Source organism: Buceros rhinoceros, unplaced genomic scaffold (genome assembly GCF_000710305.1).
Source record: "Buceros rhinoceros silvestris isolate BGI_N320 unplaced genomic scaffold, ASM71030v1 scaffold18382, whole genome shotgun sequence".
Lineage (NCBI taxonomy): Eukaryota > Metazoa > Chordata > Aves > Bucerotiformes > Bucerotidae > Buceros > Buceros rhinoceros.
In genome coordinates this window covers 5,780-20,277 of record NW_010401144.1, presented here as the reverse complement: position 1 = coordinate 20,277, position 14,498 = coordinate 5,780, and the positions used below count along the sequence as shown (strand labels likewise).

General features: G+C 56.1%; 2 protein-coding genes and 1 pseudogene across 2 annotated transcripts in view; 2 read left to right on the top strand and 1 right to left on the bottom strand.

Moving 5' to 3' along the window:
- Positions 1-350, top strand: part of LOC104489958 — a 7,792-nt pseudogene extending 7,442 nt beyond the window's left edge.
- Positions 351-1,238: 888 nt separating this feature from the next.
- On the top strand, positions 1,239-8,312 carry LOC104489957 (keratin, type II cytoskeletal cochleal-like). The gene is made up of 13 exons (XM_010132178.1): positions 1,239-1,405; positions 3,225-3,285; positions 3,810-3,885; positions 4,376-4,525; positions 4,601-4,830; positions 5,260-5,468; positions 5,948-6,008; positions 6,271-6,366; positions 6,599-6,763; positions 6,920-7,045; positions 7,420-7,640; positions 8,018-8,052; positions 8,140-8,312. Exons 1-13 carry the CDS (start codon positions 1,239-1,241, stop codon positions 8,310-8,312), a joined length of 1,770 nt encoding a protein of 589 aa, XP_010130480.1.
- Positions 8,313-11,779: 3,467 nt separating this feature from the next.
- LOC104489956 (keratin, type II cytoskeletal cochleal) overlaps positions 11,780-14,498 on the bottom strand; it is a gene marked incomplete at its 5' end in the record, with an annotated part of 8,495 nt that continues 5,776 nt past the window's right edge. Inside the window, 3 exons of the mRNA XM_010132177.1 lie at positions 11,780-11,967; positions 12,593-12,627; positions 13,131-13,355. Coding sequence (XP_010130479.1) covers positions 11,780-11,967; positions 12,593-12,627; positions 13,131-13,355 — 448 coding nt within the window. The remainder of the gene's footprint in view (positions 11,968-12,592; positions 12,628-13,130; positions 13,356-14,498) is intronic.

The following is a 14,498-nucleotide window of genomic DNA, read 5'->3' as shown; positions in this document are numbered from 1 at the left end:
CTGCAAGGGCGAGATCCTAAGGGATCTTGATGGTGAAGGTAGATCTAGATGGTGAAGGTAGAAGCCAGAGGGATTAAACCAGAAAATCCCTCTTTGGGTTTTCTGCAGAGAGGCTGAAGTGAGGGGACGCGGAGCACACCACAGCTCGTCGTCTCCACACCGTGGAGACTCCAGCACAGATGACTGATAGTCTTCCTGCTGTCCTTAGAACACTGATCAGCTACGAGCATCCATTTTGGACCCCTCAGTTATTGTCCAGACAATCGGACACAGATGACATCGTGGCTGATGTCGAAGCTCAGTACAACGACATTGCCAAGAGCAGCCTGGCTGACGCTGGGTCCTGGTAGTACAGCGAGGTCAGTCCTGAAGGACACGCACCAAAGCAGTTATGTCCCACTTCTGCTATGGGTTTTGCTTCTTCAGATTTCCCAGTGTGGGTTGAACAGGCTCCTGGAAGCTCCTTCTGAGGCAACTGCCCTACGTGTGACACATCCTCCATTCATGTCTCCACACACAGAGCTGCTACTGTCGAAACCAGTCATTCACGTCCCCCAGAGACGAAGGTTTTCACCTCAAAGCTCAAGATCCGGGACTGCAGGCCCGGAATCACGTAGGTTTAATTAGTGACTCACCTCCTCACTCTGGTATTTATTTTCATCGCGTTTTCTCTCTCCTTGGTATGAGGAACTGACAGAAACCGCTGGCAAACACCACGACAGCTGCGGAACACGAAGAACGCAGTCATGGAGCTGAATCAGGTGATTCAGAGCCTGACTGGAGAACGCGCACGCACCGAAGCCCAGGTAAGGATGACCTGGGGCAGTAACGTGTCAATCATCGTTCCCAGGCTGAGGCTTTCCAAAACTCCTCCTCTAGAGCAGGGGAGCAATAAAGCCAGTTCTCAGGAAACACACGTGAGCTGCTCCGCTCTACGAGCTGCCTGTAATTCAGAGTGAAATGGTGGATTACAACTAATGACTGAACCACCATCAGCAGAGACCTGCAGTGAGAGGACAACACCCCCCAACGTCTCAGTGACGCACAGAGAATCGTCCTGGAGTTCGAGGTTTACCTCCAGAGTCTGAAAATACAACAAAGTGCAGGTGGGTGAATGCTCAGGCAGGCCGAGTCAGAGCTCTGCGCTATTCAAAGTACATGCAAATCAGCGGCACCAGCGAAAACCTCCTACCTGCAGAGATGCAAACTGGAAGGAGCCATCGCTGGAGCCAAGGAGCATGAGGAAGCGGCTGTCAAGGATGTGCAGACTCTCTGAGCTGGAGGTGGCTCTGCAGAAGGTGAAGCAGGATGTGGCCCATGAGTACCAGGAGCTCATGAACATCAAGCTGGCCCTGGACATCGAGATTGTGACATCCAGGAAGCTGCTGGAGGGCGAGAAGAGCAGGTGGGTGCTGGTACCACCCTGCAGGATGCTTGCAAGGAAGAAACAGCTACTCGCCCAACCCCATGAGCACCCCTCAGAGTCTGTCCAACGATCCACCGCCTCTGCAACTGCAGCAAATCCCACCAAGACCCGATGTCCTACCATGCGACCATTTCCAAAGCACTTTAGAGCATTTCCGGACCCAAATGCCTTACAAAGTCAAAAAGCTCCTGACGCCCTCAGGCACGTAGGTTTTCCCCCAGTGGAAGCCCCTGCATGAATAAAGAGGGTGTCTGGGGCAGCCTCAGCTTCTACCAAGCCAAAGGCTCAGCCAGTCACGCTGAGCAGCCAAGTCACTGTAGGTCCAACGCTCTTGCCTGACCTGCCGGCAGCTTCCCTGTTGCAGAACACTTGGGGGCAGTGTGGGCGGTCGGAAGATTACGTGCTGTAACAGTAAGGCAGTAACTGCCCACGATGGGCGAAGCTTCTTGGGGAACTATATAGCCCTGTGTCATTACACAATAAAGTGCCATTTTTACATCCTCTATATTAGTGAAAGTGTACAAAATGTCCCTTAACGGCAGAGGTTAAGTGTCCGGTATCACAGCAAGTTGCCACACTTCCCAACAGCCCCAAATCTCCCAATTACTGGCCAGTTATCAGGACACACACTAAATACAGACGTTGGGGTTTTACTCCCCCGTTTTCCCATCCTCCTGAGTTGTGTGTTGATGGTGGCTGCCCTGTGAATATCTGACGAATCCCTGTTCCTGCTGGAATAGTCCCCATGGATCAACTCCGTAGGATGGAAATCCCAAGCTGAAATACTGCCTTTGCCGCCGTGTGCCGACCCCCAGGAAGAATCCTGTGCAACACTGGCCCATGCTTTGGTGGTCGCTACTCTTCCAGCAGCAGATTCCTGTCTGTAACCAGAGGTCTAGTGACAGGAAGTCAGGAAGTCTAGTCTGTGGCAAAAGCACCGCTGGCTCTGGAGGCTTCTGTGCTCCTTGTGCCACTGCAGGAGGTCCTGTGTCAAACCTGTGTCCTTTACAACCTCCTACAGGTCAAAACACTAAAAAAACCCACAAGTCTTTGAAGGGAGGGTCCTCGCTCCACCTGTTCACAGCAGCAGACTGCAAAGGGACAGAAAACACGGGGGGGATTTTAAAGCTTTCAGTCCCGTCAATCAAATCACCTTCGGTGTCAGTTGAGTCATCAAAAGCAGAAAACATTTCCTAGAATGGCAACATGAGGAGAAGAGATGCAGCCAGAGCACTGTAAAATTCAGCTGCAGTCTGGAGGAACATGGTCTGACACGTGAGGATTGAGGACAACCATGAGATTGCAGCACAAGAGACACGGAGCTGCTGGAGCGGGGCCAGAGGAGCCCCAGGAGTGCCCTGAGGGTGGAACCCTCTGCTGGGAGGAGAGGGGAGAGAGCTGGGGGGGTTCACCTGGAGCAGAGGAGGCTGCGGGGAGACCTTAGTGCCGCCTTGGGGAGCTGCAAGGGGGGGGTCAGAAAGGGAGGGAGGGGCTGTTCATCTGGGGCTGCTGGGACAGGACGAGGGGTGATGGCTTCAACTAGGAGAGGGAGGCTCAGAGCAGAGAGAAATTGTTGATGCTGAGAGTGGTGAGACCCTGGCCTAGGCTGCCCTGAGAGCTGGGAGAAGCCCTATCCCTGCCTTCCCCCAGGGCAGGTCGGACGGTGGGGCTCTGGGGACGCTGCTCTGGGGGCAGATGGCCCTGCTCACTGCAGGGGGTTGGACTGGGTGGGCTTTGATGTCCCTTGCAATCCAAAACATTCTGTGACTCCATGATTAACTCCAGATGTTCCCCTAAGGATGTCTGCGAGCCCTGGAGCCGAAGTGTCCAAGAGCTCCCAGCTCCCTGCAGCCAAGCTGGTAATTTTGGCTGGCAGTTGTAACCAACCACCGAACAGGGAAGGAGAAAGAAATGCAGTAAACAAATGAAACTTCCACCCTGCCCCTACGAAACACGCCACCCTCCTACACAATGACGCGGGCTCCAACGCTACCCCGGTCCATCCAGGGACCGGGACATACACGTGTGTGAACAGCAAAGCCAGGAAGAGGCCCAGCCCTGACGCTGCTGCGAGGGCACCTGCCCAGTGTAGGAGGTGCAGGACCAAGCCTGGCCCTGCCCCAGAGCAGGTGGGACCCGACCTTCAAGCTGAGGGATGGGGGGAGGAGGAGACACCTGTTTTCTGAGGATCTGGCCAATAAGGGCATCTGCAAAAGCCACCAGGTTCCAAGAACTGGTTTCAATTTTGACTCATGGCAATTCCCCCAAATAAATCACCGTGTTGGAAAACATCCAGATCAGCAAGCTGCAGAGAAACCACCTTGAGAAACAGATTTGGCCCCACAGATGTTTCCCTGGCACTGAAAATGTTGTTGTCTTACAGGCAGGACCAACAAACATGGTCACTGACCAGGAACCTGCCTGCGAGTTCCTGGTAAAGTCCAGGAACCAAGTTCTCGGTAAAGTCACAGATAGGTTTTATTAAGCAGGAGGTTGAATCCCATCTCACCTGCAAGCTGAGGAACCAGCAGAACGTAAAGCTCTCCCGTGATAACGGAGCGTTTCACATCTCCAAAGCCTCACTTCGCTTCGTCCAAGCTGTGAAAAGGGGAACACACAATTTTTACCCTGTGTCCTGAAAACGATTCCCCCAGCACGACTCCCCTCGCTCCAGGTGCTGCCACACAAGCCCTAGACTGACTCTCTGTGACCCCTCTGACTTCACAGCTGCGTCCCACCTTTATGGGACAAACATGCCGCCGCTTTCTCCGCTGGGAAGCGCAGTTTATGCTGAGCAGTTCACGGGCTTTGCATCACAAACATCTTGTGGAGGTTTCGTGTGGCCTCGCCCCGTTTTCCATGCAAATAAAAGGGTGAAGGTGCTGCACTGCGGTCCTGGGGATCTGCTCCCAGCACATCGCCTGCGCCAGCTGTCTCTCTCCCACCCAGCAATGTCCTGCTGCTCCAGCAGCATCAGCTCTGGTCATGCCATCAGGAATTTCAGCTCTTCCTCCATAGCTCTTCCCAGGAATTGGTGTAGTTTCAGCGCTGCCTCATGCCGCTGGGCTGGCGGTGTGGGCTACCGTGGTGTGGGTTACGCGAGCAGCAGAAGTCTTGATGGCGTGACATGCTCCAGGCCCAGAAGAGCTGCTGGAAGATGTCCTCCTCCGAGCTGTGGATATGGCTTTGGTGCAGCAGGCACCAGATTTGGCTACAGAGGTGCTGGCTTTGGCTACAGGGTTGGTGGAGTCTCCAGGTCATGCACCATCACGCCCATCACCATCAATGAGCAACTGCTCCAGCCGCTCAAACTGGAACTCGATCCCAACATGCAAACCATGAAGTACCAAGAGAAAGAGCAGATCAAGACCCTCAACAACCAATTTGCTTCCTTCATCGACAAGGTGAGCCATGAGCTGCCCCAGGTGCTGGAGTCCAGTGAGGCGGCCAGCGTGGAAAGGGAGTCATGGAGTTTTAGACGTTGAGGGCAACCTGCCCAGGGAGTACCAGGGTGGGACGCTTCAGCGTACAGGGACCATTGGTCTGATCTCTAGGCCTGACTCCAGGGAGGGAACAAGCTAAAACCAGTTTCATCGGCCTTCCAGTCCCTTCCCATTCCTCTCCACGCATCCCCAGTTCATTGCAGATCTTCCCTTTCTAGAAGGGCTCAGGTTTTTGTCCGTTTCCCCACGGGTGGCCCAGAACAAGAGCACCCTGGGCAAGGAAACGCTGCGTTCGCACGTACCACCAGCAGGAGACGTTTCACTGCCCTGGCAGCCCCTCACCAGCTCTTAACGCTCTTCTCGGTTCCTATTTTGATTTCTGTGATTCAGGTCCGATTCCTGGAACAGCAGAACAAGGCGCTGGAGACCAAGTGGAGCTTTCTGCAGGGTCAGAACCACTGCAAGGACACCACCACACCCGTGTTAGAGGCTCGTACTGGTGTGTTGAAGAAGCAGCTGGAAGCACTGGGCTGCCAGAGAGCCCAGCTTGAATCAGACCTGAAAGCAGCACAGCAGGTTTTGGAAGCCAACGAGAAAATGTAAGTAAAAACCAGAGAAATGCAGGTGTCGGGCTCAAAGTGTCTGAGATTTGTGAACAGGCAGAAACTGTGAACTTTCTGTGGTCATAAATCGTTCCCAGAGAACAAGTAGGTAGATGCAGAGACCTACCAGGATCTTGGTGTAAAAACCCAAGGTCCCAATTTCCAGAGATGGATGAAACGGGGCGTCCCCCTTCCAGGTTCTCTTTCTCTCCTTCCTGATCCAAGGAGCTGATGTTTAGAAACGTCCAGCAGCGATTTGCTGTTGCAGAGGCCAAAGGAAAATAGTTCTGCTGCAAGACGCAGAAGCCGCTCTGAAAGGCTGTTCAATTCCCCCTGGGCTCAGGAACAGGAGTAAAGCTTCTCCTCGGGGAGAAGGAAGAAAATCAGGAGTTTCACTTGGTGACAGAAGGCCTGGAGAAAGCCACGGAAGGTGGGATGGTGCTGACCTCCACCACACCTCCCGCTCTCCCACGCAGGTACAAGGACGAACGCAGCCGACGGCTGAGCACCGAGAGCGAGTTCATCACCCTGAAGAAGGTGAGCAAGGGGCTGTTTGAGTTCTCGGCCCCAGGGTGAGGTCTTTGGGGCGCACGTGGTGAGTTCTCTCCCCAAAGCGGCACAGGACAAGTACAAGCAGGAGCTGGCGCTCGGGTTTGCTAGAACTCAAATTGGCAGCAACTGCATAATCGGGAGCTGGCGCGGGGTCATGGTACCAGCAGGAACATCCCTCACCCCAAGGGCAGCCCTGAGTCTGCTCTCGCTGACAAACTCCCTTCTTCCACCCCCAACGTGTCTCCAGGACGCGGGCTGTTTTCTCTTAAACAAAGCAGAGCTAGAAGCCAAGGTGGGAAGGCTGAAAGAAGAGGCTGAATTCCTGAGAACCTTCTACGAAGAGGTGAGGAGCCTCCCCACCGCTCCAGCCACCGTCTGCAACTCCCAGCTGGGACGGGGGCAGAGGGGGGTAACTCGGGGCAGAGGGGGGCAACGCAGGGCAGAGGGGAGACACGGCAGCTCACCCCTGCGTGGCCACCACAAAGGGGGACCAAGGTGTGCAGTGTGGCTGACAGACCAGTGCGGGGCTGGACTGGGAGCACAGCAGGACCAGTTCAACCCAGTGTTGCCACCAGGAACTCCAGCAGCTGTGGGCCCGGATCTCAGATATGTTGCTGGTGTTGCAGAGGGACAACAGCCAAGCTCTTGACTTGTGCGGCATCACCGGGGATGTCAGGGCTCTGTACGAGGATGCTGCCCGCAGGAGCCGGGCAGTAGCATGGGCCTGGTATAAAAGCAAGGTGAGAAAACCTGGCAGGGGGAGGGTTTGGGAGCAAATTCTCTCTTCGGACCAATGTCAGACCCAGAGAAACACCCCCCCACTCTCCTGATCTGCCCTGATTTAATTTAAGTGTGTGGTTTGGGGATACGCAACGATGTCTTTTGGGCTTTTTGAGTTTGAGGAGCTGCAAGTCACTGCAGGCAGGAACGCCGAGAGCCTGCGGGAGACAAGAGCCAAGACGGTCGAGCTGACACAGACAGTCCAGAGACTGAGCAGAGAAGTGGCGAGCACCAAGGCCCAGGTGAGCATTGCCAGGTCTGGCTGCTCCAGCGGGGCAGAGGGTGACCTGTGGTCCAGTGAGGTCCCATAACTCCATTAAACGGTGCCGAGGCACCGTGCGAAGGGAGTGTGTGAGCCAGGACTCCGCTGCTCCAACCAGGGCTGCCTTAAAGCCCAGCTCAAGCAGCACCTGAAGGTTACAGCATCCCATCCCCTGCCAGCAGAAGCCCTGGAGCTGCATGTCCAGCTCCCTCAAAGCCTTGTCAAGGGGGGGGTCATGTCCATCTCGCTGCGGGGCTGAACACGCAGCCACGCTTCAAGCCCATCCCTTGATAGCACATTACGTTCAAAGACAACAAGAGACACCCAAGGCTGACCGTGCTTTGCTCCTCGCAGCGCCGCGAGCTGGAAGCCGCTGTGGCCAACGCTGAGCAGCGTGGGGAAACAACCGTCAAAGACGCAAAGAGGAAGCTGGCCGAGCTGGAGACAGCCCTGCAGCAGGGCAAGGCAGACCTGGCCTGGCAGCTCCGCGAGTACCAGGAGCTCATGAACGTCAGGCTAGCCCTGGACATGGAGATCGTGACCTACAGGAAGCTGCTGGAGAGCGAGGAGAGCAGGTGGGGGCTGCAGAAGCTACTTTAGATGCGTGTGTTGAAAGGATAAACACTGGGATGGTGCTTTCCGAGCTGCCACAGTGCAAATCAAGCCCACAGTCCTGATGGAGATCAGTTCTTCCTTTCGGTCCTAACAAACCTCCACCAGGGCAAACCTACCCAAACGGCCAGTCCTGCTGCCTCCAAACAGCGAGAGACAGGCTGGGGGGGGGGGTGTGGGGGGGGCCCGGCTCCCGCTGGGTTTTTTTTCAACCTTACCCAACCGGCCAGTCCTGCTGCCTCCAAACAGCGAGAGACAGGCTGGGGGGGTGTGTGTGGGGGGGCTCAGGCTCACGCTGGAGGGCTTGGCCGATGACCTGTAGCCTTTTCCCACCCCACAGGCTCTGCGCAGAAGGCGGCTTCCCCACCAACACCCGTAAGTCGGAGTATTCCCCTTCTACCAAACCAGGCACCTCCTCTCTTTTCTCCAGGGGTTCCCTAAGCTCTGCTCACCCTCTTGCAGCTGGTCATCACCCCCAGGGAGGTCTCACCCATGGCCCAGAGCCTGGCCGTGGAAGTGTCCACGCGTTCAGCCAACAGAAGCTCGTGCTGGACCAGCAGTGCGGGGTCTGCCCAGCGCTGAGCTGCGGTGATGGTGTCAGCAGCAGGAGCACGAGGAGCTCCGAGTGCCCATGACCAAGTCAACCAGGAGCAACGTATACAGAGCTGTAGAGAGATGGCAAGGCTGGAAACAAAGCGACACATGAACCTTTCTGCCCACACACACCGGAGCCGGCGTGTGCCCGGCTCCCCCAGACCATGTGCCTGTTTCTCCTTTACGTGGGGGTAAAAGGTCTTCTCTGTGCTCAAGAGTTCTGCTGCGTCTGCTGGAAAGTCTTAGAGCAAAAAGGGCTAAAACCCCCTCAGCACCCCCATGACACAGTTAACACCGTTACGCAGTTAAACCCGGCTGCTTCTGGTGTTGTTCTGCTCCTACAGGTTCAAGGATTAAAAGGAAGGTGGAGAGGGCACCTTCCACCCACGGGCAGTTTCATCGGGGCTTTCTCCACCCCAGCCGACCAGCAGCTCTCACCCCAGATCGGCCCCGCTGGGTCAGGCACACGCACCCCTGGCAGGAGCAGAACTCACCTTACGTCGCCTGGCGAGCTCTTTCCTTTCATGTCACCCCCACTTCAGTGACCACGTGCCCGACAGGACAGGTTTTGAGGGCTGCTGCTGTCTGAAGGCAGCATGTTTCAGTATTTGCATTACCTGTCTGGAATTGATCCTCGAACTTCCCTTCTCCTTCTGGGTTTTTAATGGTCCAGCTCTTCCGCTGCCAGAACTGAAGGGTCTAGGGGCCAGAGTCTGCTGCCAGGTACCAAAGAGGCTGATCCACCAACGTGTCCAGCCTGAAACCACAAATTGACTTCATCATCTTGTTCAAGTGATCCAAACTGACCTTAAACCCACGGGACAAGTACCCAGTGCCTTCCCAGTCACCCAGGCCCCAGCACCCTGAGCTGCCGGTTAAGGGCATCAACCCTACTTGAAGGAAAAGGGGTCGGGGTGATTTATTTCTAACTGTGTGTTTTGTCAGCGCTTTATTCTAGTCCAAGTCTTGCGCCGCCAATAAATCATCAGAACAACCCACTCACCTCCCCAGGACACCTTCGCCCGGAGAGAGGAGGGTCTGTTCTTGTCTCTGCTCCAGGACCAAATGCCAAAGCTTTTGGGGGTCTATAATGGGCACAGGCTGCACCCTCCTGGGCTCCCGCTGGGAGCTCTTCCCTCCCAACCCAGACACCGTGCCTCAGTGGTCTCCCATACCCCCAACACATCACCCCCCTCGCCCATGAGCAGCTCTGCAGGGAGGGGGGCACAACCACTCTCCAGAGCAGATGAAGGCACAGGTCTCTTCCTCCTCACACCTGCACACACGGAGCAGGATCTGTCCCCGTGCGCCTCATGCCTGAACGTTCAAGAAGCCTCAAACAAGACCACTCAAGCAGCAGGGGAGAGCCCTGCTGATGTCTTGTAAGGCTAAAAGAGACCCACAACTCATGGTGACAGCAAACAGTGCCAAAACCAGCTGGGCAACGTCTGTCTTTGAGCTTTGCAGCTCAGCTCACTTCAGGGGATTTTTTTAATTTTCCCTTTTTGGCCAGGAGATCAGAGCCATGCTCTGCTGGCCAGCCTGGCCTCCACCCCCTGCCCTTAGTGCCTCGTGCGTAGTAAAACCACACGCAGGCTCAGGCATGAGGTGCTGGGCCCAGCTGGGCACTGGGCTGATGGGGGCTGGGTAGTGCAACGGCAGGTAAAGCATCCTTGAAGGTCCTGGCAGCCTCGTCACTGTCCTCACCCTGGAGGAAACAGCTTCTCTCAGTGACTACAAACTGACTGGTTGCAGTTCCTCAGAGGTGATGCCTTCTGCAACAGCAGCTCCACCAGGGACTCAGGATGCATCTACACCGTGGTCCGCCAAGAATGGGAGCAAGCACAATGCACCCTGGGGTGAGCCCTTCTCATCACTCGCTGCCCCAAAAGGAGCAGGAAGGATTGTCCTCAGGCAGCAAGGCCCGGATTCACCTCTCCAGGCTTTGGCCATCTGCAAGATGTGTCTCCTCCATGCTTAGCTCCTTAGAGAGGTTGTTCAGCTGCCCAGAGATGTCGTGGAGTCTCTTTCTCTGGAAAGAGTCAAACCTGCCTGGATGCCAAACTGGGCACCCTACTCTGGGGACCCTGCTGGAGCAGGGGGTTGGACTGGGTGATTCCCAGAGGCCCCTTCCACTCCCCACCAGCCTGGCACTCCTCAGCGGGGGAAGATGGTGCTCGGAGAGGGATTGCTCTCACCCCGTTTCAGGCCTGATCAGCAGCTGGGCTTGGGCACAACCAGAGCCCTCATCCCCCTGCCCAGACTCGGTGCAAAGCAGGTCAAGTTCACCTAGGAATGAAAGATGGTGCAGGCAGCAAACCCCCAGTCCTGACCCCGGCCACGGCGTGGCACTGCTCGAGGGGACACAGCCCCGAGCAGGGAGGTGGCAACACTGGATGTTCGAGCATCCATGGCAGCACCGAGAAGGAACTCACTCAGGTGGGGCTGAAGAAGCACACGATAGGGAAACTTTATTAACGGCCTCACAAGGTCTGAGACCACAAAGGCATAAAACAACCCAAGTTACACTGCCAGGACCCGGCTGAGCCCTCCACACCGTTCTGTGCCGCTTCTCCGAGTTCTTTATCTCGCAATTCTTCCTCCCTGTTTTCCCTGGCACGCTGAAGTCGAAGACGCATTTTGGCAGGAACACGCAGTTATTGTAGTGATGCATCAACAAAACACGCGTTCCCCCTCGCTGCGGGAAAGCACCAGAGTGCACCAGAGACGCTTTGACACAGCGGGTGGAAGCAGAGACTCCCGTGGAGGGGGAATGTCACCTCCCTTCTAAGCAACTTCACATCCCTTAAGCTTTGGGTTTCTTTTAAGGAGAAGGAATGGGTGGGGGAGCTTGTTGACGAGTTACTTGGCTATAAAGGACCTGAAAGTAAATCTGCCTGCGTGGCCTTTGGTGAGAAATCAGCTTCATTCAGAGGAGAATCTTAAATTCCAGTTCTGAGCCCATTTCCAAAGGAAACAAGCAGAAACCCCAAAAGGTTTCACTGTTTTCTTCCAGTACTTTAAGGACCCAAAGCCAGACTGAAATCTGACTGCAGGCTGGTGTGTTCCGGGCAGCCTAAGGGACTGAAGTCTTCAAAATCACAGTGAGAGGGAGATAACCTGGTCTCTTGTGCACACCCACAGCAGAGATGGGGAAGAGCTTGTCGCTCAAAGGAGCGCTTGGCCCTTCGGAGGGTGAAATCCAGCCCTGAGCAGGGGGTACCAAGGGAACAAGCAACAAAAGTTTTATCCCTCCTGCTTCACCGGATGAATTTCACCCTCCGGGCTTGAGCCTGCTCTCAGGGGAATGGTTCCCATGAGTTCAGCAGTGCGGGATCAAGCCTCAGGTGTGCCATGGCAGGGTCGGGTGCTCTGGTGTGTCTTATCCCAATTCATCCGTCACCGCAGACATTTCGCAGCCAATTTATCTACAAAAGGCAACAAGACTTTTCTTTCTATGGTTTCCCTCCCCCCATGTGACGGGTACGGCCGATCTCCCCTCCCGGAGCTACTTCCGGATGCTTCTCCTGGTGGATGAGGTGGTGGTGACGGTGTAGGACTTGGAGCTGCCCCCAGAGGAGAAGCCGAGAGGCCCGCTGCCCATGCCCGCTCCCAGGCTGAGGCCTCCGCCGAGTCCTCCTCCCAGAAATCCTCCGGAACCGGTGTAGCTCCCTCCCCCGCTGGAGCTGACCACGGCTGCGGCACAGAGAGAAGGAAACCAAACATGAGCTCCAGGGAGCTTCGAACCCCTCTGGCACCCTCACAAAAAGGTTGTTTTGAAATTGCAGCAACCAGTTGAAAACTCCCCGTGATCTGCTGCACAGCCCACCCCCTTCTCCATCCCTCAGCCCGGCTCAGGACTGAGCAGTTTGGAGGACCCTGGGTCAGAAACACGTCCAGCTCATCTCTGGGGGCACTGGTGAGGCTGGGGGCACGTGGATCACCAGCTGTGGCCCCTGAGAAGCAGAGCCACTGGTTTAGAGCTGCAGACCAGCATCTGTCCAGGGACTCAAAGAGGGACAGACGCCCTCCGATGTCACAACCTCCCAGGCCATGCAATGCCTCTTCTCATTAGGAAAGGAAGATAAGTGTTTCCTGAAGTTAAATTTCACAGAGAGGAATTCGAGCTCTACCATGGAGCCACCAGCACCACCAGCTTCTGTCTGGGGGGGCTCCCATTTAAGCAGGGGGTTGTAACTGGGCTGCAGAAGCTCAGGCAGGGCACCGTGAGGCTCCTGCCCGCGGACCCGGCTGGGGCCACCTGCGCTGTCTACAGGTGCGCAGCTACGTGTAACTCGTAGAAATTAAAACATCAACTCACAGATGTTGACGTTGCCAACTCCATCGCCAGCCAACCTGTCGGAGAAGAAAAACACAGAGAGGAAGAGGACGGGTTAGATGCCGCGTTACTCAGTGTTCCTCCAGGGCCTCAGCGCCGAGGGTGAAGGCAGTGGCGGTGAGTTACTCCTGTGTAAATAATTCAGGTGAGAGCCATGTGCCATCCAGCGCTGTGTGCCGGCCCTACATGATGAGCTCTGGTATCACCCGGGGGGCTGAAAGAGCGCAGAAGCTCGGTCCTAATTCCACGGGGCTTTAAAGCCACGTGGAAATTTTCTGCATCAAACATATGATGGGGAACAACTTGGTTTTCTTTGCCCATTTTCACCAAAAGCATCAGACATTCCCCAGAACTCACCAGTTTGGCTCTTCAGCCCAAGCGTTTTCAAGACCAGAAGTCAGTTTAAACCCGACTGCGAGGATTTCTCTTCTGTAGGTCCTTGTGGACCTGGGCATTGGGCCCTCACAACATCCCCAAGGGCTGGACCCTTCCTCACGCCAACCCCACAGGCTGCCCCCACCTGCTCTCCTCGCCCTCCAGCAGCTTCCTGTAGGTCGCGATCTCGATGTCCAGGGCCAGCTTGACGTTCATGAGCTCCTGGTACTCGCGGAGCTGCCGGGCCATGTCCTGCTTCGCCTTCTGCAGCGCGGCCTCCAGCTCCTCCAGCTTGGCCTTGGCATCTTTGACAGCCATCTCCCCGCGTTCCTCAGCCTCAGCGATGGACGCCTCCAGCTTGGCTCGCTGCAGGGACAGAGCGGGGTACGTCAGTGGCATCTCACCTCCTCGGTGGAGGACACGAACTGCCTGTGGACTTCTGACATCTACTGGCCAGACCATCTCTGTGTATCTGCAGAGCCCTGGAGCCACCTGCTCAGCTCAGCTCCCCAGCTGTTGGTGCCTCTGCGTTTTCTGGGGCGCTGGATGGAGATCAGCCCACAAAGGAGGCTCAGCTCATCCCAGCATACGTCCTTCCAGAAGGCAGACCCTAGTTCTGTCCACATTTCTGGAAGACTTTCTTCAGGTGATGCTCAGCGCCTTGGCCCACCTGCACCGCTCACGACAGCACGAGGCTTCGGGCAAGCTCAGGTTTTCCCTTGTTATGCCCCAGAGCTCGTTCAGAGCCAGCTGGTCTCCAGCAAGCTTTGATGCCAGGCAAGCGCGGACTCGAGCAGACCTGCAGTTAACAAACGGCACAGACCTGCCCCGAAAGTGCCCCTGTGGGGCCACAGCAAGCTGGCAGTGTAACGCCAGCACCCTCGGCTGTGCCCCCGCGCCCTGCTTGGCTCCCCGCAAATGAGTGCTGCGCGCCCTTGGTCATTGCTCAAGGGAGCTGCACTGGGCCGGTTCTTTGCTTGTAACTGTGTGTGCTGAAGCCTCCCTGCCCTGAAAGCAAATAAACACAGCAGGGTGAATCACGATGGCTTATCTCCAGCTCTGCGCACTCTGGGTGCTCTCAGCCAGTTTTCAGCCCTGGGCACGGTCAGAACCACTCACTGGTCTGGCTTTCACCAGCCCTTTGATAACACGATAACGGCCCCTGGGGAAGGCAAACGGCACTCCCGTATGGCTGAAAAATGCTTTCATGTGCCCAAACCTGGCGTTTGCTTTTGCAAAAAGGGAGTGGACAAAGATCCCAGGAGCAGGCCACAAGGAATGTGTGTGGCTGGAGGGAGGCCACCCACGGCCTCGCCCTTTGGAATGGGCTCTGCATCACTCCCCTCCTGTGTTCCTCATCCTCACCTACAGCCCAGCTGTCGCTCAGCACTACCCTGCTACAGCGGTTTCTCCCTCCAGCAGAAGCGACGTCTGTTGAGGTGAGCACTGCAGCCGCCCCCAGGCTGCTCTGCAGCTGAACCCTACCGAACTACCGGTCAATAGCAAAGGGTGT